Source organism: Pogona vitticeps, chromosome 2, assembly GCF_051106095.1.
Source record: "Pogona vitticeps strain Pit_001003342236 chromosome 2, PviZW2.1, whole genome shotgun sequence".
Taxonomy (NCBI): domain Eukaryota; kingdom Metazoa; phylum Chordata; class Lepidosauria; order Squamata; family Agamidae; genus Pogona; species Pogona vitticeps.
Genome location: NC_135784.1, coordinates 194,347,718 through 194,373,571, shown reverse-complemented (window position 1 = coordinate 194,373,571; position 25,854 = coordinate 194,347,718). Strand labels below are relative to the sequence as shown.

General features: G+C 42.7%; 1 protein-coding gene across 2 annotated transcripts in view; it reads left to right on the top strand.

Moving 5' to 3' along the window:
* Nucleotides 1-1,720: 1,720 nt before the first annotated feature.
* Nucleotides 1,721-25,854, top strand: part of FAM131B (family with sequence similarity 131 member B) — an 83,417-nt gene continuing 59,283 nt past the window's right edge. For both annotated transcript variants that reach the window (XM_072991827.2, XM_072991826.2), the window contains exon 1: nucleotides 1,721-2,169. In XM_072991827.2, coding sequence (XP_072847928.2) covers nucleotides 2,142-2,169 — 28 coding nt within the window. In that variant the 5' untranslated portion in view covers nucleotides 1,721-2,141. The remainder of the gene's footprint in view (nucleotides 2,170-25,854) is intronic.

Below are 25,854 nucleotides of genomic sequence, written 5' to 3'. Positions count from 1 at the left end.
AGTCTAGAGCAACCTTTAACCTTGATGGTGCTCCTCCAGACCTGCAGAGAAAAAGCCGCAGGGGCACTTGTTCTCTGTCCCTTTTGGCAACATCTTTTTGGCTAGAGTTTCCAGCTAAGCAAACTTCTGTCACGATCCATGTGTTGAGGTCTTGAAAGCATCAAATGCCTGCTCCCCCCCCCCCCCACACACCATTGCCGTACAAGGCGGCTCCTCTGGGTCATGTGTAAATACGGAAGGCTTCCCTCGGGTCATGTGTGGAGCTTTCAGCTCCTTCCCCTCCCCCGGAGGCCCCGATCTTCATCCTTCTGCGGACAGGCCGCTGACCCTTGCGCCGGCAGGGCAGGGTAGGTGGGTGGCTGGCGCCCTTGGGCCACCATACACGGTGGCGCGGAGGAGGACGCGTTCTGCAGTCTTGACCCGCGCCTCCCTCGCTGCCCGACGTGGATCGGCCCGTCTCTCTTCCTCTCCCGCCGCTGCCCTGGCCGCCTTCGCCGCCCTCCGGCTCCTGGGTGCCCAAGCTTTACCCCCAAGTCGCCGAATCCTCCTCCTGTCTCGTTTGCTCTCCGTGCCCCCTTCCTCAAGCGCTCGCCCCGTCCCGACGACGGACCCGAGGGGACACGCAGGCAGCACGACCACCCGCTTCCCTCCCCTCCTCACCCGCCTGCCCGCCCGCCTACTCGCCAGAGTCCGGGCACTGCGGTGGTCGCGCCGGCGGCGAGGCGCTGCTGCAGTTCCCGAGGGCCGACGCCAGAGGGCGCTGCGGAATTGGTCCCCTCCTGGCGCCGGAGAGGAGGACCCACGTCCGAGGCAGCCTAGGCGCTGGAGCAGAAAAAAGGGGCTCGCTTGCGGGCGGACGACGCTGCGGCTTCGGGCAACGGGCAGGGACGCAGAGCGGCGGAGTTGCTTCAAGCCTCTTGCTGGGCCTCCTCGTCGCGGCTGTGCTTCCTCTCCTGGACTTTGGTTCACAGATGGCACCGAGCCGGAGATCGATCGGGCTTCGTGGCGGGCAGCCGTCGCCACCCTCCCCGTGTCTCTACTCACCTGGCTGGGAGCAAATCCCACGCAGTTCGTGGAGTGCCCCCTTTCCACGCTCGCCCTTCTTCCCCTCCCTGCGACCCGGCGGCGGCCCTTGTGCGCTTGAATTGCCCAGCCCTGGCGGGAACACGGGCGCACTCAAGGTCGCCTATACCTCCGCCCTCCTGAGCGCCATCTGTCCCTCTGCCGTGCCGCAAAATGACCCCTTTTAAGAGGGGAGATGGCTTCCTGCGCCGTTTTCCCCGTGGGGAAAACAAGGCGCCCACTTTGCAAGGTCCCTCTCCTCCTTCTCCCTCCCCTGCCCTCCCTAGCGTGCCAAGGCAGGTGGTGGGCGTGTGCCCTGTGCGTGGCAGGCGAGCGGGCTCGTTGGTTGCTTGCTTGCTTGCTCCGGCGCTCGCTTGCAGCCTCCCCCCAGCAGCAGCAGCAGCAGCAGCAGCAGCAGCAGCGCGCGCGGGGGTCTTCCTCGCCGCCTCGCGCTCCTCGCCCGCTGCCTCCTCGCTCCGAGCCGCGGCTCCGGCTCAGCCAATGGCAGCGCCGCGCCCGGCGCGAGAGAGCTTGTTTACCCAATCTCGGCTGCCTCCTCTCCCTCCCTCCTCTCCCCCCCTCCCCGTCCTCTCCTTCGCGAGCCCCGGGAGCATCTTCCGCGGAGCCTGGCAGAGAGAGAGAGAGAGAGAGAGAGAGAGGGAGGGAGGGAGGGAGGAAAGGAAAGGAAAAGGGACGGCGGCGGCGGCGGCGGCAGAAGCAGAAGGAGGCGGAGACCCCCACGGGTCTGGCCGCACGACCGGGAAAGCCTCTGGCGTCCCTCCCTCGAGGCGCCGCGCGCCGCCCGTGCCCGCGCGCAACCCTCGCACCTGAGCAGGGGGGGGGGATGATGAGCAGCCCGCCTTGGCCCCCCGCGGGCCGCCCTGGAGACTGGCCGTGAGGGGGGGGGGGGAACTCCGCTCCGCAGCCTTGCTGCCGCCGCCGCTTCTCTCCTGCCTTCCCTCCGCCGGCTGCCCCAGCGGCCGCGGCCGTTCCGTCCACCGCCGCCCTTTCGAGGCTGCCTCCCTCTCTCTTGCCGCCGCCGCCCCCTCCTCGCGAAGGGAGCCCCCCTGGCCGGAGGAATGGGCTGCATCGGCTCCAGGACTGTAGGTAAGGAGGGGCGGGGAAGGCCCCCCCCCATATGCCGCCGCTGCCGCCGCTCTGCGCTCTCGAGGCTCTCCTCGGAAGCCAGGCGGGGAAGGGAAGGGCCTGGCGGGCGGGCGGAGAGGCTCCCGGCGCCCTTGCGGTATTCCTGCGGAGCCCGGGCTTGGGCTGAACGGAGAGGGCCACCGCCTCCCTCCGAGCGAAGAAGGGAAGAAGCGGCCCGGGTGCTCGGGCGAAGGGAGCCGAGCCGTTCCCGCGCCCGCGCCTTCGCCTCCTCCCTGGCGCCGCCGATGGGGCGTGCGTGGGGCTGGCCGCTCCCGCCTCGGCTTCCCTTCGCCTGGACGGGTCTCCTTCGTCACCTGGATGAGACCCGCAGGGCGGTCGGGCGGGCGGGCGGGGGAGTTGGTGTTGGTACGGAGGGATGGGCGGCAGGAGGCACCCACGGCCGCGAGGTGTGTACTTCCCTTGTGGGATGACGGCTTGCCAGGTGTGTGTGCGCGGACGTGTCACCGCCTCCCCAGGGACGCCCTTCGCTAGCTGGCCAGGGTCCCATGAGGGGGAGATGGGGTGCCGGAGATGAGATGGATGGCATTGCATCCTGATTGGGGCATCTGAAGAGGAGAGTCAGGGAGGGAAAGTGGGTGGTGGGGTTGCATCCCCACCTCCCCACCCCCACCCCGCCACGGAGCTTGGCGTGAGGGGTTTTTTTTGGGGGGGGGGAGGAGGTATTGACAAGAGCTGCGTGCCAGCCGATGTTCCCTGTCCCTCCACCCCCTTCCTCGTCGCTGTTATTGTTATCAGAATCTCCCTATCACTGCAGTGATGGCTGCACATCCCCTCCTCCCGCCCCGTGGCTGCCCACGCCTCAGCAGAGAGCAGCCTCTGGATCCCTCCCGCAAGAGGAGAGAGCTGTGCCAAGGGCAGCCCCCCCGCCGCCGCCGCCCGCCGCCCCGCGCTTCTACTCTGCCACTCGCTACGACCTCTTGACAATTCAGCCACCTCCGGTCCCCATCCGTGGTGATGGGACTGCTGGACTCGGGCAGTTCATGCCTTCGCGGAAGAATCACAAAAGGAAAATGGCCCCCTTCTCCCACCGAATTCTCTCCATTTCCAAAGGTGGCCCTACTTCTGTACTCAATGTACATGAGGCACATTGAGGGATGGGGGGATAATAAAGAGTTAGGAGGAAGGTTTATTTCTTTCTGTGTGGTACAACCCACTTGGACATTTTCGTTCCATGAAACAGAAGCATCAGAAATCCCATGTCATGAGGCTTGCTCTTGAAAAACCTTCCTCAGCTGATTGTGCCCCAGGACATCAGTTAGTGGTGCTGCGGCATGGGCAGTTGGGTCTACTGCTCTTGACACCAAAATGTTTTGGCACAGGCGTTGGCTTCTTCCTCTGTGTTATGCCCAGACTTCACATAAATTACATATGAGTTTATTGTTTTGCATTTTTCCCTTGCCAAATCTCCAGGGCTTATACAGTTCATGTTGGTGTGCCCAGGATATGGGCACACTGACATGCACTATATATACACTGAAACATGTCATGTTCCAGTGTATCCAGACATCGTATCCAGACAATTGTCATTGTTCACACTAGAAAGTAAGTCCCATTGTGCCCGATAACTTCCAAATAAACAAGCTAGTATTGCAAGCATCAGTGATGTACTAGTTGCTCACCCAAGGAACCCCGTAGCCTGGTTGGAATTTGAACCTGGCTCTTCTGTGTCTTGACAAATTGTCTCTCTTTTGCTTCCCATGTGGCGAACGCTCCGCACACTCAGTTAAGCATATTTCAGTAAACATTGCAGTGGTCAGACTGTTATTCCCCCCTCCCCTCAAGTGAGCTGTCAAAGTGGGGGATAATATGTAGATACTTGGGTACTAAGGGCTCCGAATACCTGACTAATAGATACAGTATTTGTTTCAAACCAGTATGCCTAATTTGAGCAAAACAGGAAGAGATACATCCTCATCCAAGGTTTCTCCTCCTTGCAGTACTGTATAGCCACAGGATCTACATGTATGTGCACACATACAATGTCGGTGTTGTGAACATGATATATCATCAATGCCAAAAGTCCATATGCTTATGCCGGTGTGTCTGATTAACCATTTCTCCTTAAAAGCAAAGATGCAGACACCTTGTCGTTGTTCCATTGTGGGTGGATAAGCAGATGGCGTACTGGAAAAGAAATGGTTAAGCAGCCTTTCAAGTGTACCAAGTAACTGTTTTAATCAAATTTGTAGCCTTCCACAGTTGCATTTCAATAAGGAAGCAGTGCTGGAGAAGGTTCGTGGATCCCTTATATCAAGCCTAGTTTTACATTGCTTAGTGAACAAATCGTAGATGTTTGGTGGGTGCAGTCCTAAGCTATTGACATCTGTGGGTTTTGTGACAGAATTTGATACAATCTTAGTTGCACCCTGAATTTATTTGTAATGGTGGAGTTTTCCTCCATCAGTGCTTGTTTGGCTGTCTCAGTACTCCACACGTTTTCCTTGGAAATGAGATCTCAGAACTTTGCTAGTTTATACTCAGTTTGGGCTTTTACTATAATGCAGCCACCTTACGTGGCAGAATATGATATACCCATTGATCTATAAATTGTGCCACGTAGGAAACACAGGAGTTTCTGTATGAGCTCCTTTAAAGTAGCTGGGAGCTGTTCAGGAGGGTGATGTTGTTGCGTAGCATCTGTTCACTTTAATTAAGCTTGCATTGGATAACTTCATAGTGGATTGTGTTCCATGCTAATTAGTGGCATGGGGTGTCATCTGGAATTTCTGCCTGGCTGCTTCCAATGCTACAACTATCTTGACCTTGGAATCCTTTGGAAAAATATAATGTTGCTGTACTAAGTATCTGTACAGTACTTGACAGGCATGTTGATTTTTAGGGACATAATTATTTGGGGTTTAATTCTAAGTTTTGCTGCCGGATCTCAAAGGAGACTCTTGTTTATTAGCATGTTGAGGTAGTGGCTTTTGTGACAATGCATTTATTAGTTTTTATATGTTTTAGATAGTTAGTTTCAGTGTAACATGCTAAGCAAAAAAGACATGAAAAGCCTTTGGGCTGCTGCCTGCAATCAAAATTATTTGGGGAAGGGTCCATTTGTTCAGTGGACTTGTATTGAAGTATAATCCAAAGCAAGTCTCCTTTAGCTCTATGGGAATTCCATCATAGCTAAATGTACGTAGATGTAAACATTACCCGTATATAGCTACATTTCCCATGCATAGGGATGGAAATGTACAGGGTGGAAAGCACTGGGACTGAGGGAGGGTGGGTGGGGGGTACATACAAAGTAGGCCCTTCTCACTCCCAAAGTACCTTGAAGGTTTTAGATAGGTATAGTTGGCTCATATGGGGGGGGAGCATTTGATTGCTCAATGAATATCAATTGACCAGGCAAATATTTCTGAATATTTGACTACCAACAAGAGTAGTTTAAAAAAATGAGTGTTGTGAAATGAACAAAGAAATTAATTAACATATATTTAAAAAAAACACCTCAAACTCAGTAACAATTACTGTGACATAAAAGATCACAGAATTATTGAATACTAGGGCTGGAAGAGACCTCAGTGGTCACTGAGTCCAGCCTCCCACAAAAGCAGGAAATCCTCAACTGAAAGCATACAGGTCATCTAGCCTTCATTTCAACACCTCCAGTGCTGTGGCGTCTGTCACCCTGTGCAACATTGTCAATCAACTCTCACATATTCACTTAATTTTTATTATTTATTTTATCACATTTTTCTTTTAAGGAACACAGAGTGGTATACAGAGTCCCGCCCACATACTTTCTCTCTCTCTCACACACACACACACACATACATTTTATTTACACAGTTGCAACCATCTTGTGAACCTGAGTTGCATGGTTGACTCAGAATCTGAACCTACATTTCCCTGGTCCCTGTCCAACATGGTAGCCACTGGGCAGTGGCCTTTGTTGCTGATGACTGACTGTGAGTCTGTTGGGAGATGAGTCCAATGATGCAGCCATTGGGTGGGTTTTGCCATGCTGTTGGGCTTGCTCCTGACTACTCTTCTTTTTCTGCCATAAATAACAAATAGAGTAACACTGTACAAGAATAAAAAGAGTAAATTGCTAGCAATACAGTGATGTTGTTAGGATATTTAAAAACAACTGACTACGATCAAATATCTTTTTTTCATTATTTGTGTCAGGGCTTTACACAATTTAAAATTATGAGTGTATATGAAATATAGTAAAGTTCAAACGAATTTAACATATTATAACAATTAGACTATTGCTTCTAATAGAAGGAGCCTCCCTAAAGAGTGGTGTCCCCTGGGCAACAGCATGCAGCTGGCTAATCCTTCCCATCCAGAAGCATTGTGCTGTAAACTTGCTGATGAGTCAAATAATATGTGGTCATTGTACACTATTTGATCAGTCATCACTGGTCATTTGGCCTCTATTTAAGCACCTCCAGTGCTGTGAAGCCCGTTATCCTACAAGACATTGTCAGATAGATCTCACATATTCACTTATTTTTTGCAATTATTATTTATTCTATTACATTTTTACTTTAAGGAACATGGAGTGTAATATACAGTACTACTCGTTTGCTCTCTCCCTTACGCACACTTTTTATTTACACAGCTGCCAGCTCTGTGTTTGACCCTAAGATAGTTACTTTTCTGGAATATGATCTTATTTACTTTGTGTGAAATTATTATACCTGTTTACTTTCCAGCATTTAGTGGAAGAGTCTTTTTCAGGGACCTCCCCTTCTTTCTTTATGTGCTAGATCTAGAAATACTTTTAATAAGGCATTTCCCCTAAAAGGCTTCTAGTATATCTGCAACATGACAGAATTGTGACATCTTTGGGGTTGCTTCTGCCAATAATCTCTTAAATTGATCTGATACTGATACACACTTAAGGAGGGCATGTTTCAGGTATAATCCCTACTAGACTCTTCTCACTCTGACAGGAAATGTCATGACTTCTCCGGGTCTGGAGACAAAGTCTTTATAAAGCAGAGCATTGATAGCCATCGTCTATGTTGTGTGCCAAACATGACAGATTTTTTGGGGGGGGGGGGGCGATAGAGCCTCAAAATTCATGAATTCTTTGCAGAAGCAAGTGAATACATGCAGATGTGGGTTTTTTGTTTTTGTTTTTTTTAGAAAAATGGAGCATCAAATTAATACATGTTATGTTCAAAGCAGTAACAGATTTATGGTAAATGGGACTTTCTTGACTGAAGACAACAGGAGAAAAAAAAAAGAATGACTGTCAGTGTTATTAGCAGTGATAGCTCTGTTGTGCCGGGAGCAGGGAGCAGAATGTTAGTTAGAGTAAGATACATACTGAACATCTGGTAAAAACGGAAGTCCACTGTTTTGTTTGTTGCCCTTCGGATGCAGAATTACGGCACTCAGTTCCTTGAAATATCTGTGGTGAAAGTCCACTACAGTATTTTCAATGGAAAAGCACAGAATTTTGGGACGAGAAAACAAACATGGTGAGGGACTACGACTTCACATTGTCGATACGCACCTATTGCTATAGTCAAATGACTTTGAACTGTTGTGTAAATTGTTCCTTGTTTCTGGTTCTTAGATACTTTCTATCCTGTTGAGGAGAAAGAACCCAAACCTTCTTAGGCTGGTTCAAAATGTACTCTGAGGCAGCATTGTCTGAATATATTAGCCATCAATCTAACCTGACCAAATTCAATCTGTTTTCCAAAGCATACTCCCAGTTCTTTTTCTCACATATGAATTCACAGTATCTGATAATCTTCCCTTCCATATCACCCACGCGTTCTCCTGAAATAACAGATACCATCCCCAATGACACCCACTCGCAGTTGGGCAGGATTTTGCTTAACTACTCATTGTGACTTGTTTAGAGACTTTAAGGCAAACTAGGACCAAATGGCAGAGGGAAAAATTATTGTAGGCATTTTGCATGGCATGTAGTAGCCATAGGGCTTAGTGACAGTGGTAAAATTCCCTAGTAAAATCTTGCTGCTGTCTTGAGCTGAGCCTTAGCTTCCCAACCTACTATTTGGAGATAATAATGTTGATGTATCTTACACAACGGTGGCTCAATTTTTATTTATTTTTCATTCATTCATTCATTCATTCATTCATTCATTCATTCATTCATTCATTCATTCAACTTAGATATTGCCACTTAGTGCAAAGCACTCTATGAGTAATTCACAGAATAAGCATACAAGCAATAAAGAGTAATACAGTGCAGTATACAGATACCTATATCAAACAATAAGATCAGTCAGTTGATAAAACTGCTGAGGCATATAAGTTAAATAAATAAATAAATAAATAAATAAATAAATAAATAAATAAATAAATAAATAAATAAATAAATAAATAAATAAATAAATAAATAAAAGTGTGCTGCTTATATACCGTCCCATAGCGCTTCAAGCACTCTCTGAGCGGTTAGGTAAATAAACAGTTAACATCGAACATCACAGGTTACTAGCACTAATAAAAAGCAGTTTTAAACAATTCTGTTTTAACTAAAGATCTTAAAACCTGGGAGCGGAAGGTACCTCACGAACCTCTGTTGGAAGCTTTTTCCAGAGGTGTAGAGCCACCACTTAAAAAAAAAAACTGGTTCCTGATGTTCCCTCTTTAGTGGCCTCCTTTAGTGTTACCATATTTAACATCCTGGAGAATGTGTAGGACATGTAACTGTTCTGTGGGAGGGAGATTCTGACAGTAATCAAGGTCCTAAACTGTTTAGAGCTTTGTAGTCATGCAACCTCTCTTGGGATATCTTCATGCTCCTTGGTGGGGGGCATGCACACCACTATCCCTTGGAGCTGTGTCAGCTCACTCTCATCAGCTAAGGCTTGTAACAGTTCTCTAGTCAGCTAAGGCTTGTAACAGCTCTCTAGGGTTTCAGCAGCATTATTTGCTAGTTCTTCATGGACATGTCTGATATTCCCATCCACTAACGAGGAGTGACCTCACCTAACTTCACAAATCAGGAAATACTAGTATATTCAGGGTGTTATGATCATAATTAGTCTGGTGATTACCGATTAGTGTGGCAGGGCAGGCTTGCTAAATGCCTGATGGGTGAACTTATCCTCATAGAAATTGTAATTCGTTCATAAAGTTACAAATTTGTTAAAAATTCTTAGTTTTTTGTTGTTGAATAAATTTGTTTATGGATAAATGTGTTAGCACTGACTAACTCAGGTTTAGATATATGAACAATTTATACCATCTGGTTTTTTTTCTCCTACCCTCAGATTGGTACACAATAATAATCTGACTCAAGCATGAAGATTTGCCTTGTGCTGGTCTCTGTACTTGCTGTTACGAGGCATTCTTGGTTCTGCATAGGTAGATAGGGATAAACCTGTACTTTCATAAAATGCAATGCCACTGGGATTTAATAGCACAGAATAGTATGAGTACCTATTCTAGTCAAATAGATAGGATTTAGAGGTTGCTGCTATTGGTGAGCTGTTACTTTTTGTCATCATCATGAGTCTCATATGCAGGGATGATCAGGGTCAGTGAAAGGCCAGAATGTGGAGGGAGAAGGCCTGCAACATAAAGTGGCACCTGGTGATATACTGCAGTTCTGTGCATGTTGGCTCAGAGATACATCTTGCTATACTCAGTGGCTGAAATGCAGTAGTACATTGCAACTATAGTAGGCCCATTGAATCAGCATGGATTTGATGAGTCAGTGTCTCTGTAAGTTCCATTCATTCAATGGGCCTGCTCTAGTTGCAGTTCACTACTGGATTTCAGCCAAATGAGTCTTAGTCGTAGGGAAATAAGTATAGCTGTAACCTTTGTTGGATTCTGATTTTTCCCTATGTTTTAAAATAATGTATACACAGTACCAAGGGTACCAAATACAATTGCAGCTTAGCATAAAATGAAGTGAAATCATCACATTTTCTATTACTGTGTAAGTGAGGCAAAGGAAGAGAAGAAAATGAATCTAGGAAGTTTTACAACATGTTCAGTCAGTGCTCATTTTAATGATGGTGAAGGCAACTTTTAATGAAACGAGCAACATGTCTGCAAAATCCAGCTGTGGCTTCTGTGTACAGTAGAATTATACTGTGGTGTTAATTTAACAAGGGCTGCAATCTTAGGCACACTTGGAAGCAAATTGCATTGAACCGAGTAAACATGCATAGTATATTAAGAGTTCCAACACTTTTTAAAGCCATTTCATATTCTTCAGATTGTCCGTTGCCCGTGTCAATTTGGCAACAGTTAACACATATACAGCAAAACAACTTCCGAATTTGTTTATCTACAATGTAGCTTTAGGCAGTTAAGAGGGTGTATTGTCAGTTACAATACTAACTACAGTAATTTTCATGAAATATATTAACCACAATTTTCAAGAATTAGTGGCGCTTTTCTCCATTTAAAAAACAACAACCTTTTGGTGGCTGAATGGTGTCAATGTCTGTCTTTGGCCACCATGATGCATTCTGTTGCTGCCGCAATCAGCAACTCCTGGCATCTTTATATAAATCATTCCAGTGTATATTCTGTGCCACACACTCTCACACACAAACACACATCATACCTACTCCACACTTTGTATTCACTTTGCTCAGTTTTGAGCTCCTATGGAATGTCAGTTTCATGTGGTAGCTATGCATATAGCCTCCCCCACCCCTATTCTGCTGTTGTTGGCTGCCACAATCCACTCCCCACTGGGTTGAAAATTTGTGGATTAGTTTAATTAGTTTTTAAGAATTCCAGAATCAGAATGGTCACAATGATGTCTAGCCTCCAGTAGGAGAGGAATGGGAAGTTTTTTTAAAAATCTTTTTTTCTGCACTTTGGAAAATATGTCATTATTAGTATTAGAAGTGTCCATGAAAAAAAGATATTCTAAAGCTGTGACACCACCACTGATAAAGCCCTTTGCCCAGTTATCATCTGCCTCATTTGAAGGCCAAAGGGAAAGCATAAAGAAAGGCCATGAAGAATGATGTTAGTGTCCTGGCAGATCAAGGTAAAAGCAGCAAAGTCGATATCAACATCAAGAAATAGATCTTCATAACTATTTATTCATTTTAGGTAAGCTAAATAACATAAAAATGACAATCCAGATTGAAAAATTAATCATGAATTTCAGAAGAGACAAAGGACATAGAATAAATGTTGTCTTCATATTAGTCTCAAATTATCAACAACGTATTTATCAACAGTTAAAACATTTTTATCAGTTAGACTTGCATGTTTACATGAGCTCTCGTAACAGTTATGTTTCTAATGAAAATTTTCTTTTGCAGGGAAAAATATTTTTTTTTGTTCCTTTCTTTCAACTGCCAAGTTAGTCTATTTTTATGATGATGTCCTGTCATTTTTAAAATACCAACTTTTTTATTTTCCTAATGCTTTTGTGAAGTCCTACAATGTTGGCCTTTTGTTGTTCCAGTAGAATCTAAATATTCTCCCTCATTGGCCAAAATTTTCCAAGTGGTAAACAAAAGCTCAGTGTTCTTTTAATTGAGAAGGATGAAGGTAGGGGAGGAAATTGGCATCCTACCAATGAAAACTAAATACAAAAGTTGTTCAGAAATAACTGTTCAGGGGACTAGTGATCCCCTAGTGTGTCATCCATAGGGGTTTGCTTAGCTTGCTGGGTCATAACCTGTGCAGGCCTCTACAATGTTAATTAGGCATTTCAACACACTTCCTCATCCCCACATACATTTGCTGTAATCACAGTGGAGGAGAGAATGGGGTGGTTCGCTCTATTGTGTCTTGTTCAATTGGCCTCTTAACCCTTCTTATTCCCCTATGTCTTTGCACATTGGAAGGAGTCTGAAGCAGGGATTCTGTATTACATAACTTGCCTGCCCAGTCCAGAGTTGACTCACCAATCTTGTTGTATTATACAGGTACTTGAATTCTTCTGTGTAAAATATACCTACATCTACTTCATGGATATTATCTCTCCAGCTTAGTGAAAGCCATGAGTGCACAAAGAAACTGCACATCACATTTTAGATGTAGAATTCATTTACTATCATTCACAAAGTGACACCAAGAAAGGGGAATTCTCACCATATAACTCCCTTTTTCATCAGTTAACCACTTCTCGCCCAAACACAAAGCCATTGTCAGGGCTGCTTTTCAACTGGTGTGAATGGTAGTGAGCTCAAAAGGGGAGCCCATTTTGACTTCTGTCACTGGTGTTGTTAGTGTGCAGGCTGCCCTTTGCTGTGTAAAGCTTGTAAATATTTTTTTCCCTGCTGGCAACGTGGGTAACAACATCAGGCTATTTTCTGAATTTTTCAATCATTGGTACAGAGGAACAATATTCCACATTTATAAGCCAGAGGTCTTTTGAAGAATTAAATTTTCTGGCTTTTTAGAAGGGAAGTTTAAGTATACATATACTACACACAACTTCCAACAGAAACTTCACTTGTGTAGAATTACGGAGTGCAAGAGGATCCCAAGAGGAGATGGCTGGATAGCTGTTGGGGAGTTTGATGTCCCACTGCACCTCCTGTGTGTAGAGCCAGCCTATGTGGCCTCGGACAAGCTGCCCCCAGAAGAAGGGAAGGGTATAAACCATTGCTGAGTATTCTCTACTTCGAAAACCCTAAAAAAAGATCACCGTAAGTCAGAAGTGACTTGACGGCAGATGTTGATAGGATCCCGGAAGATGAGCACATGATCTATAATGTGGTTGCTGGAAAAATATAGAAGCAAGAACAGCTGGGATGTGGCTGCACTCACTCTGCCCCAAAATATTTTTAATGGCTATTTTGGACTTAATGAAATGGTGAAGCCAAGTTGTGAATAAGTGCAACACATACAACGGAGAAACATGCATACCCTTTGACCTTTCAAGTAAACTGATGTTGGCATGACTCTTCTGCATAATGCAGACTAGAAAGCTATGTTTCAATTTCCAAACCCTTTCCTTGCGGTTAGCAAGCTTGAAGAGAAAAGCTATATTGGCCCAAAAGCTCTACAAACAGGTTGTGTGGCATGCTTTCTAAAATATGTCCCCTTGACTTTTGAATTTTTTTTAAAATGGGGGTCATAATTAATAAAGACTGCCACTGGAATCCAAGGTCAAACATCGTCCATACTATGTAAAAGAAACACAGTGAAGGAGAACTGAGAAAAAATAAACCAAAAATGCAGAAAAGTGGATGCTGAAATCAAGTCAAGCCAGAACTCTAACTAGAGCAAAAATGAGAAAACGGAGGCTATCCTACAGTGCCCGTATAATGAAAATACAGAACTGAGTGGAAAAGTCAATATTGTTGGGAAAAGTGGGATTGAGGAGAGCAGTAGGAAGAGAGGAAGACATGATGTGGGACATACTATCTCAGTAAAGGAAGTCACAGTTGTTGGTTTGCAACACCTGAACAAAATTTACTGGAAATGACAGTATTTCTAGGAGGCAATCCTGTTCCACACATGCTCAGTTTACAACAAAGTCACTGTTTTTCCCATTTAAAAGGCCTCTTTTGAGGATCAATTTTTCAACCCCTGCAGCCTAGATTCTTTCCAAATTGAAAAAAAGCAGGTGGAGCCAACCATTCTCCTTCAATATTTTTTTAAAATTTATATGATCTGGGGAACTTTATTTTAAAGCTGGGGACATTTAAGGTCACCTATTTCTGAATGGGGGGGGGGATAGTTTTACTAAAAAAAACCCTCAAAAACCCTTTGCCCAAACATCCCCAAATTTGGTACATAGCAAAAGCAGACTGTTATACCTGTACCAAATGTGGCTGGTTTCAAAGTTATAATTTTTTGTTTAGGTTGCCTCCATTTTTAGAATTACCTTGTAGAATATTGATTTGTTGTGCTTCAGCACCATAACATAGCTTTGCTATCGTGCAGCTATAATGTACTAGGCTACATACAGGATAAAAATGAGCAGGTCCCTGCCAGCAGGCACACAATCTAAATATAGTCAGTCAAATGTTATATTGGAAAGGAGCATTTTTATAGAGGAGATATGTGAACAGAAAACCCAGTTCCTGATTTTAACTGGATCTCCTCTGTATGTTTCATATCCTAGTGAAATGTGAAGATAGAGCTGGCTTTCTTCTGCAATATCAGAAGTCTTGAAACAATACTGGGAAGAGGATGTTCTAGGTTGAGGGGCTGAAATAGTTGGGAAGCAATTGAAATGCGAACAGGAGTTTCATATCAAAATATGTTCATTTATTCACAGGAAATGTAGGACACTTAATCGGTTTGCACATCAAATCTGTACCATGTGGAATACTAGTGAAATCTATCACTGAATATGGCAAGGATAGCTTGTAGACTGAGGAGCAGGACTTAATCATTCCCAATCGATTCATGAAGTACTGCTGATAAATAACAGTTTTTATTCAAACAATAATCGCAATGATACTGAATAGTTCGATTTGCATGATTCTGTTTCCTAAGGATGTTCAAATAATGAGGAAGGATGAAAGTTAAAGAAAACTTAAGAGCTGTGGTTTAAAAATTCTTTCATGTTTTGACATATGCAGTTTCCAAGTTTTGAATAGAATGGTAAACTAGTGTTAGCAAGGGGCTTTCATGATTTATTCTTGCAAAGAGGCTGCATGCATGAGCAAAAGACTTTCGGCTTATATCTTGTCTTAACAAACTGAGATTTGATCATGTGGCAACACATGAAGGATGAAAATTCTGCAGGGAGAATCAGCTGATGGAATCTGACATTGTTAAAGGAGCAGAGTCAGGCACTTAGGCTTCCATAACACATTCAATTTGATAGGTGAGGCAGGACCAAACCATAACAGCCCTCAAACTATGAGGAAGAAGAGGAAATGGAGTCCAGCCAAGGAATAGCAAGCCAGCAGGACTTATTATACAAACTAGCTATGTTGAGTGTGTCATGGCAAGAAGGTAGAAAATGCTGGGTATGAAGAAACTAGAAAAGAGAGAATTAACTCATTCCCTTTATGTCGGTGAAAGTCTGTACTTGACAACTGTAGATGAGTTAGATGGGTGGAGGGAAGCACCTTCATATTAGGAAGCCTAGTATTACCTGTGCAAAAAAGTTTTATCAGTAAAACCTACAACAACCATTTTATCAGTAACCTTGCAGTATGATGAAAAGCCCTTCTGTTTAGATTCTCATGGTACCAAAATTAGTGGCAGCTATGCTATTTGATGAGACTCACTTGTAGAAGTTACCAAGTAGTTAGTTGGGAAAGGACACTATATGATTGGTTGAAAGTGTGGAACCATCCAGTGAGGCAATGATGGGATATAAGGAGAGCCACAAGAATTGTTCCTTTAAGCACTTTCATACAGCTTCTGCTTGCTTGCTTGCTTGTTTGAACATGCAGTTGCAGCCTGTTATTCTGCTGAACTCTGCGTGTGCATTGGAACCATACTACAGTACTTAGCAAGTACAGATTAAGATAAGTTAGCTGTTATTGTTTTCTGTGGGTCTGACTCTGAAGTGCCTAAGTCTCTGAATATGTTTCATATTGCTTTTTGACTTAGAACTACTTCACACCATCATTATTCCTTTAAAAACTGAAATAAAATGAATAAAATAATTTTTACAACTGTGTTTTTACTCATATAGACTAAGGGGCTAGTGGTACTAAAGAACAGTGGCTTGCACGTGGAAGTTTGAATAATTTGTGGGTGTTTGATGTTTTCTACCTTGCAAGATTGGTTTGCAGCCAAAAGCAACAACCTCCCTGTGGGGAGCAAGTTGGCTTAAGGGTGTTAGGCAGCTTTTCCCAGTCACTTAGCTCACTAAACTCACCTGACAAGTGTCCAAACCAGGTTAAGCAAGGGTAGTGGATCTAAGTGGTCAGTGGACCCTCTCTGGGGCGACCCAGTATCCTTCCCACTGGGCAACCCCAGAATCTAAATTAACACTGGCATCCATTCCTTGTTTACGACATCAACCTACTGCATAAGATGTCTGAAGCGAAAGGGAAGCCTTGTGAGCAGCAGCTGGTGATTTTGTTACAGTGGGGTCTTGACTTAAGAACGACTTGAGTTAAGAACATTTTGACTTAAGAACCACTCTCATAGGAAAATATTGATTTGACTTAAGTACTTAGATTTGAGTTAAGAACTGAAAAAAACCCACGTGGGAGGCAGGGAAAGTGCAAAATTTGAACTTTCGGTTAACTGTTGGCCAGTGAAAAGGGTGCCTGTCTGCTTCCTCACTCCTCCCAGCGTTTAGAGAGTGGATTGGGAGTCTTCAGACTGCCTGGTACTGCCTGGGCTGTATTTTCCCTGCCTTCCCTGAACCTTTCTTGACCTAAGAAAAAAAGAAACAAAATATCCCCCTCTAGTGGTCGAAGGCGGAATAGCAGCTTCCCATTAGTTTCTATGGACGGAAAAGAGCAGATACGGATCAAATGGTTTTCAATGCATTCCTATGGGAAATGCAGATTTGACCTGAGAACTTTTTGACTTGAGAACTGCCTTCCAATACGGATTAAGTTCTCAAGTCAAGACCCCACTGTATTGTTACAGTGTCATCAAATTGTCTCCAGCTTACAGAGATTCTGTGAAGGAGTGATCTCCAAATGTCCTGTCCTCAACAACTTTGCTCAGCTCCTGCAAAATCAAGATTGTGGCTTCTTTTATGGAGTCAGTTCATCTTATATTTGGTCTTCCTCTGTTCCTGCTGCCTTTTCTTAGCATTGTTGTCTTTTCCAGAGAGTATTGCCTTCTCGTGATGTGGCCAAAGTATCACGGCCTCAATTTCCACTCCAGATTTGCTCAAGCGCCCACTTGTTTTATCTTTCTGGCAGTTCAGGGCATCTGCAAAACTCTTCTTCACCACCGTATTTCAAATTAATCAGTCCCTCCTCCCCCGCCCCCCCCCCCCGTCAGCCTTCTTCACTATCCAGCTTTAACTGGATGTATCATCTATTCGCAGTGACTTAGAATACAATAGTGTGGTTGAGCATGGCCTTGCTCTTCAGTGACACACCCTTACACTTTATGATCTTTTCTAATCTCATCATTGTTTCCTTCAAAGTCTTCTGATTTCTTAGCTGCAGTCTTTGTTTGGATTGATGACTGAGCCAGGGTATACAAAGTGTTTTAACAATTTCAGTTTCTTCATTATCAACATTAAAGCTGTGTAGTTCTCCTGCAGTCATTTTTTTTGTCTTAATGTTTTACTGCAGTCCTGCTTCAGCATTTTCTTCTTTCACTTCTTTCAAAAGTCATTGTAAGTCATTGCTCCTTTTTGCCAGTAACATAATGTTATCTGCATATTTAAAATTACTGATGTTTCTTCCACCAATTTTCACCCCTCTTTCATCTGAAACTAGTCTGGCTTTCTGTATGATATGTTCTGCATATAGATTGAACCAGATGGGGAGATAAACCTTTGCCGACAAGAAACCTTTCCATATTTTGCCCTAATCGTAGTTTCTAGTCCAGAATACAGATTACATATCAGGACTGCCAAGCACTGAGGCACACCCATTTCTTTTAGAACAACTCATAGCTTCTCATGATCAACACAAAGACTTTGCTGTAATTTTTATACCATAGACTGATCTTCTTCTGAAATGTTTTGGTACATTCCAGCAGCTAGTGGACATTTGCAATATAAGCTTGAGTACCTCTTCCTTTTCAGAATCCAGCTTGAACAGATCATCTTGCGAAATTCTTTGGTGTGCTCCAGTAGCCAGTGGATCTTTGCAATATGATCTTGAGTACCTTTTCCTTTTCTGAATCCAAGTTGAAAATCAGGCATTTCTTGTTCCATGTAAGGTAAAAGCTTTTGTTGCAACACTTTGAGCATCCCACAGGAATCAATCAGATCATTGGCCTTACCCATGCGATTTCTGCATCCAAATATTACCAACATGGGATGGGAAGAAGGCATGGTGAAATGGCTCTAAACCTGTTCAGCTATTATACTGTGTTTCCCTGAAAATAAGAAAGGGTCATATATTAATTTTTGCTCCAAAAATGCACTAGGGCTTATTTTCATGGGATTTTCCCCATGTACAACATTTAGTCAAATACAGTCCTATCATCATCTTTTGGTTGCTGCACAATGGTGGCAGGGTTTCACTTAACTGGGGCTGGTTTATTCCTGTGGGAATATTGCCATCCCTCCCATTAACAGGATGTGTGAAATGACCCAGGGGAAGTAGCTTTCATGCCCTTTGTCTCAGTTGTACGTTAACAATTCTAGGTGGGCTTATATTACGAGCATCCTGAAAAGTCATACTAGGGCTTATTTTCAGGGAAACAGGGTATGAATAAGTCTTGAATAGGCAGAATCCAGTCATAGTCAAGGATTTCTCAGCCTCAATGATTTAAGCTTTAAGCATATGAAATTGGGGGGCTTCCCTCCCAATCCCAAATATACTTACTGAAGAAGAGGATAATATGGGAAGAAAGGCAGCATAGTGTTATTGTGAAGGAAAGCTGGAGGAAAGTGAGCCGTCCTCAACAATAGAAACAGCTAAAGAGGAAAGAGGGAGTTGTAGGATGGAGACTTCAGAGGAAAAAAGAAATCTTAATAAAGGGAAAGATAGAAGAGATGAAGGGGAAAGTAGAAATCTGCCTAGTAGAAGAAGGACAGAAAGGAAAAGAGGAGGAGCTTAAGATATCAGTTTGAGAGGAGGGTATAAATACTCAGGAGGAGATTAGGTTAGATTTGAAAATGAGGGAAGAAGGTGGGAGACAGAAAGGAGACGGAGACAAGTTATGAAAAAGCGTGCGGTCTCCTAAAAGATTTTCTGAACTTGAGAGTTGGAGGGTTGTCGCCTGATCCACAGCCTAAGAAGGAAGGAGAGACGGTGTACGAGACCCAAGAGTGGACTGTAATTGTCTTCCGGAGGGGCGAGGCAAGAAGGTGATAAGACCCGATTCTACCTGTAATATACCACCTAAAGAAGGAGATTGGGCGAGACACCCATGCTGCGGCACCATATGTGCGGTGAGGAGTTCCCCTCTACAGACCCCACCGACCACGAACATTTTGGCCCAGCACCCCAACGAGCTATCCAGACTTTCAAAGAGAGTTGGCCTCATCTAGTTACAGCCCATTACCGGATTTATCATGTTTTGACCTGGTTGAAATAGTTGTTGAGAAATCAAAGATCAATAAAAGCAAAGTTATGAATATTGCAGACAAGTCTCAGTCGTTAATTCCCGCCAAAAGTGAGGAACTGCCATAACATTCAAACGAACCTGATCACAGTTATAATCAGCCCCACTGATATTAATGACTGCGTTCTCCTATCTGTATGCCAGTGAAGTGTTCCCCTCTGGCTAATGCCCATTCAGTCTGATGTCCAGTCCTTTTCTGCACTGCTAATATGATTACTTCTTTGCTCCAGACGTTATTTCACTTTGCGGCATCTTAGAACTTGCACTGCCTGTTTCTTCTCAGAGCACTGTCGCCCAGGAGACACTAATGTATCTTTTTAATTTCCCATCCCATCAGGAATGCTATCTTCCATTGCTTTGTCTCTGGCTGCTACTAGATCAACACAAAATTATCCCCTCTCATGTCTAAGAGGGATTCTGTCTAGTAATAATCTTAGAATTGTACAGCTGGAAGGGACCCTGTGGATCATCAAGTCCAGCCCCCATCAAGGAAGCACAGTGGGGAATCGAACTCTCAATCTCTGGCTCTGATAGTTAAACCAGCATATGACACTGTTTTGTTTGTGTAAATCAGTTTTTGCTGCAGTGGAACTATTCTACCATTCTTATACTTCTTCTACTGGAGCTGCTACTATTGCAGTTACAGGTACTAGCATTAAGTGAAGTTTCCTCCCACTCTCAGCTATCTCTATCAGACTTCCTAACGAAGCACATATTTCTCTTGGTATCTTCTATATAATGAGAGAGAGAGAGAGAGAGAGAGAGAGAGAGAGAGGAATTTATATTTCCATGATCTTGGAAAACATACTTTTCTGGATCACAGCTCAAGGCTCCCTGAACCAACATGCTGTCATCCAAAAAAGTAACTTTTCCATGCTTTGTATTTTAGTTATGATATTGATCCATTCTTATTCATCATTAAGATCCTAGTATCTCATTCTTCAATCTGAAGAATTCCATAGTTGTATTCGCTTACACAAATTAAGAACAAAAGCAAACTACTGTATCAAAATCACTAAAATTAGCAAAGCAGGCAGACACTAGCATAAAAACAGAGTTAAAGACTAAGAAGTATAATGGTCAAGTGTGGAATGAAGTTGCATTGATAGTAGCAGACCACTTTGATGTAGTATCTCTGTATTCCAGTGCAAATTGAGACATCTTCAGTTTTAAGGAGGACAAATAAGGGTTATTCCACTTGTCAGGTGTCAGTTGCACAGATAGTGGAAGCCCATTTTGCCTTGCTAATATTAACTCAGTCTGGCAGGGAGACAAGGCAAATCAGCAGGAAATGTATCACTTTGGTGAGTCCATTTCGGAGTGTGTTTCTCTTCAGAGTAACTAGAACCAAAAGGTGTCATTTTAATTTTTGTCAAAGTGGTAGTCATCTTAGTCTGTTTCAGCCTGTACAACAAGACCAATACAAAATGGAAGCATTTATGACACCTTTAAGATTAATGGATTTATTCCGTTGTAAGCCTTTTTTAAAAAAAAACGTTGCAAATCATTTCCTCATAATTGGGACTGAGAAAGTAGACCGTAATCCACAAAAGCTCACACTGAAATAAATTTGTTCATCTTTCAAGTGCTATGAAACTCTTTGTTTTGGCTATACCACACTTTTTAATATGTCTACACAGCAGAATAACACTGTATGCACTGTGTAGTTTAAATGTCTCCTTTGCAGTCACTAAATTAGAAACAAAGGAAAAGCGGGTTGGAAAGTGAATGAAACATGCTGGATGAGGCCTTCCTGCCAGACTCAGCGTAAGAAAATAAATGGGTGAATAAGTTCCTTTCTTGTAGAATGGCATGTTGATTCAGCAAAGTTATGTTCCTAAATCTGCATTTATAAAAGAAACATGGACATAAAAGAAACATGGACAGGGGGGCGGGGCTGAGAAGCATTTGTTGGGAAAATGTGCTTAATACAGTATTTAAACCAAAGTCTCTAAGTATTATGAGGTCAACTTGAATCTGGGAGTCCTGGGCTTTTACAATATGACTTTCTCAGACATGAGAAACTAGAGCATGGAAGGATTTAATGCTAAATGTATTTAAAATATATAAATAAAATCTCCTTTACTTAGATCAAAGGAAAAGAATAAATTTTTAGGCTAGTAATTTTTCTGACAAATTTAAAGCAGGTAAAGCAGAATCCTGTACAAAACAATATTCAAAACACAAGTTCTTAATTTTGATAAATTCTCCCTTTTTAAATTTCCTCAAATGGATTTGCACCAAACCAAAAATTACAAGACTCTTCAGTCCTCCAAAAAAATAAAATAAAAAACAACTAGATTCTAAGCATGCCCAAGGGGGGGGGGGACTGCTCATTTGGGTACAGTGAAAGGAGCTGGGATGGCTTTCTTTGGAGAAAGTAAAATAGAAAACCTGATAACGTTTTTGCTGTTTCGGACATTTTGTAATTTGAAAGGCTGCTATTAAAAACAAAACAACAGAGTGCAGATCCTGGAGCACAAGAACTGTGGACTCAAATTGCAGTAAATCAGATTTAGGGTAGATAGTGGAGCTTTCTAATTGCAAGGACAATGGAACAAGCAGGATTAAAAACCTGTAGCACTTCTTTTTCTAAAGATTTGTACAAGGAAAGCTGAATAAGCTTCTGTTTGAAATGGTTATAAAGTCCCAGGAACATTGTCACTGAAGACAGGGGAATTGAGTGGACTTGCATTGAATTCTTTTGTTTGGCCCACTTTTAGTGAGGTCTTGGCTGCCTATAAAGTACCCAGCTGTGACGGATCTGCCATCAGATTTTAAAATCTATAGACCCTGTGCTATTTGCCAGAGTTAAGAGTAAAAAAAAAATTAAGTTTATTGAAAAGCTCAATAAAGAGCAGCACTTGAGAATGTTATTTTTTGAACTACAAATCCAAAATTCCTCAGTATTCTGGGAGATGTAGTAAAAAAAATCAATAATTATTCAACTCTCTGGGAAAAAGAACAATCTCTGTTGTAAAACAAAGCAGGTCTGAGCTGGCCGTATTTTTAAGAAGACCTGTAGAAAGCAAGAGAATTCTGAATTGAATTAATACCCAGTGAATCTCTGCCTGTTCCATAAACTGGATTATTTGCTTTACTTGGATCTAACCTACTTATATTTGTCATTTGATATTGTTGAAAAAGACCAGCAGGGCAAAATGCATCCATCAGCTGTGGCTGTTTTTAACAAGCATTTTTATGAGGAGAACAGAGCAATCTCCTTTGATTTGTACTCTTGTAAATTGATTGACCAACATGTGTGTTGTTATTCCTGTACCATCTTACAGTACAGTTTATGGTTACTACCCTTAGACAGATCACACAGGGGAAAAAACATAGACATTTACAGTTCCCAAAATTTCAAATACCTTGTAAAAACATTTGACATTAAAAGACCATTTAAAATCTAGTAGCTAGCTACCATAACATTTCAAAATTTCAAGTGCTTCGTAAAAAACATTTGGCATTTAAAACAAAATTTAAAATTAAGTATCCAATTACCATGGAATTTCAGAGGCCTGAATGTTGCCATACAAAATCTGGCTGTTTGATAAGTGATCTTCGGGTCTATATCAAGAAACTGAAGTCTATTTTTTTCTTTGATCAGTGGGGTGATGATCTCCTTATAAGCCACCTCATAATCAATCAATTATTTACAGTCCTTAGACCTATCATACAAAGAAGTGGACAACTCAGATCCACACAATCTCTGCAATACGTAAAAACATCAAACAAAGACATAAAACAAACAAACAAGTATACAAGTATGTTATTCCTGGATAAAAACATACACAGGTTTTATAGGAAGCCACCTTGCATTGAATCATACCACTGGCATCTGCTATACCAGGGGCTGTGTGCATCTGCACTCATATGTAGGCTTGCACACATGTAACATGCCCTTCTCCCCATTTACACACACATTATTTAAAACAGTCATTCTCAACCCTTTTTTTTGCCATGACCATAAACACAATATGAAAGAAATATAGGGCAAATCAGGATTGTATCAGTTGTGTAACAAACCTTACAAGGTGGTATGTGAAGAATTGTTTCCAGACTGTGGCCCCCTTCAAATGTGCCATGGCCCCCCAAGAGATTATACAGCCCTCATTGAGAATAGCTGATTTATAACACCAACATCATTTCAGAAGACAGAAATGAGGAGGTTTAACTCATTACACCTTCTATGCTAAAATTACCCTTTTCTTCTAACAACTTGTGGCCCCTTCCATGTAAGAATGCAACTGAAATGAGGAAAATGGCACACAAGGATATGTGTTGTCTTCTCTATTTCAGTGCTTGATTGTCAAGAATATGACTGTGCTGGAAAGCATTTGCCAGGATGACTCAGCACAGAAGGCCTCTGCAAGGCCATAAGCTGCCCATGGGCCATGGGTTACCTGCGTGTGGCTTTACATTTCACTGGTAGCTGGCCATAGGCCTCGGCATTTCCAGGCAGGACTGTTTCCTGGATCTACTTGCAGAAGCCTAAGACACGTGTCGGGTATGCAAAGCATGAGCTGAGCTGCAGAGTTCAGCCCCTTTTAGCAGCCTGCAGAACCATGCAGCATTTTATGTTAAAATGTATATATGTCCTTCAGAAGCAAACTTCCAGTGTGGCCAGCAATCAATAAGAACAATTAAAACATTCCAAGGTAACAAAATAAACATATTGAAACAACAGAGGCAATAAAATATGAGAGCATCACAACAACAGTATAAAAATAGGTTCAGATCACATTTTAAAAGGCCTGGGGAAACAAAACAAAACAGAAAGAACTGGCTTGTTTTGGTGCCAGAAATTGCAAGGATGCGTGTTAGGTAAACATCACAGAGAAGAGGTCCCAAAGGTGAAGACCACTGCCGAAGGGAGTCCTTCAGGGCGTGCAGGTTTCAACCTGCAGAGAGCTTTAATGGTAGGCACTAGCTGTTTGTAGGCTTCATTCAAAACTGATCAGCAACCATGATAGTTGTCTTCAGAATGGCAAGATACATTCCCTTTTGCTGGTCCAGTTTAATAGCCAGGCAATTGCAGTTTGCACTAAAGAATGAACAGATATTCCGTTTCAGTTTTTCCCCAACTTGGGTCTTTCCGATGTTTGAAACCACAACTAAACTCCAAAGGTCATGGCCAGTGTTGAGGGAATATTTATTTATTTATTTAATTTTATTTATGTTACTTCTATACTGCCTTTGTTCCCAAGGTGGCCCACAACAATTATACAATTATACAACTATATAATGGTCATCATAATTTTTAAAATTGCCATTAAAAACAAACATTTCCAATATTAAAACCAAGATTAATAGCAATTAAAAAAGACATTTGAGAAACATTTTAAAAACATGGGAGTTGCACTCTAAAACCCCAGAAGCGCCATCATCTTAGGGAGGGCTGCTCCGTAGCGTGTGGTTTTTGAATAAAACTGGCATAGGGTTGGGCCCCAAGTCCCAAATATTTTAAAGGAAGAATTTATTCTTATAGCACTCTCACCTGCATCTTATGTCCCAGTTGAGCTTCTGAATGACTACTTTTTAACCAAAGGTTGAGAATAACCTTAGAATAATAATAACCTTAGAACTCCAGATCTGGAAGGGACCCTATGGGTCATCAAGTCCAGCCCCTGCCGAGGAAACACAGTGGGGAATCGAACTCCCAACCAGATTTAAACCATTGAGCTATCCAGCAGTTGGACTGAATGTGCTTTAAATTGGAAACTGCACTGAACTTTGTATGGGCAAGTGCTTTTGATGTTATTCTCGTCTTATTTCTTGGCTATAAACTCAATTGCAATCTACGGCTGTTGCCTTATTGGTCGCTGCCTGCAGGCAATTCTTACTTGTCACATGATTGGCTATTGATAAGTGTGTTCAGAGTGGAGAGAAACCCATAGAATAGGAGGAATTACACAATTTCTTAAAACCCATGAGACTTATAGAACACAGTTCAGTTTAGCTGTGCGGTTTATTGTCTGACCAAAAAAAAAAAATCGGTGTGTGGTTCAGACAATTTGCAAAGCATTTCTACAACCAATGGGGGCGGGTCCCAGGAAAGATACTATCTTTTACCAGCTCTGAATTTGGAGTATTTGAAGAAGAGCAAGTAAAACAAATGAGTGGAACATTTACTGGAACCAAAAGGCATAGGATAAGCTTAGCAGTATAATAAACACTTTGCGGGAGCCCTTTTTAAAATGGAATATATTTAGAATGCAAAAATGAATAGAGATTTCCAATGACCTGTTTCAGAAACTAGCAATAACCTGTGGTGTCCAGTGCTAGAACTGTTGTGCCGATTCTTCATAGCCGGTACTAGAGCTGTTAAGATACAGAATAACAGCATGGGTCCTGCTCTTGACAGAGACTGCAAAAATATCAAACAGTGGATCAAGTAGGTAAAAACCATGTGTATTGTGTTTCTCTGTTGTGCTCTCCTGAAAACATAATATTGAAATCCAGGAATTATCTAAAACGCTAAACACTAAAATCAGTCAAAAACTGTGTAATTGAGTGGATTTTTATCATACTTGTGGACTTTTGGAACACAATGTCTTCATATAT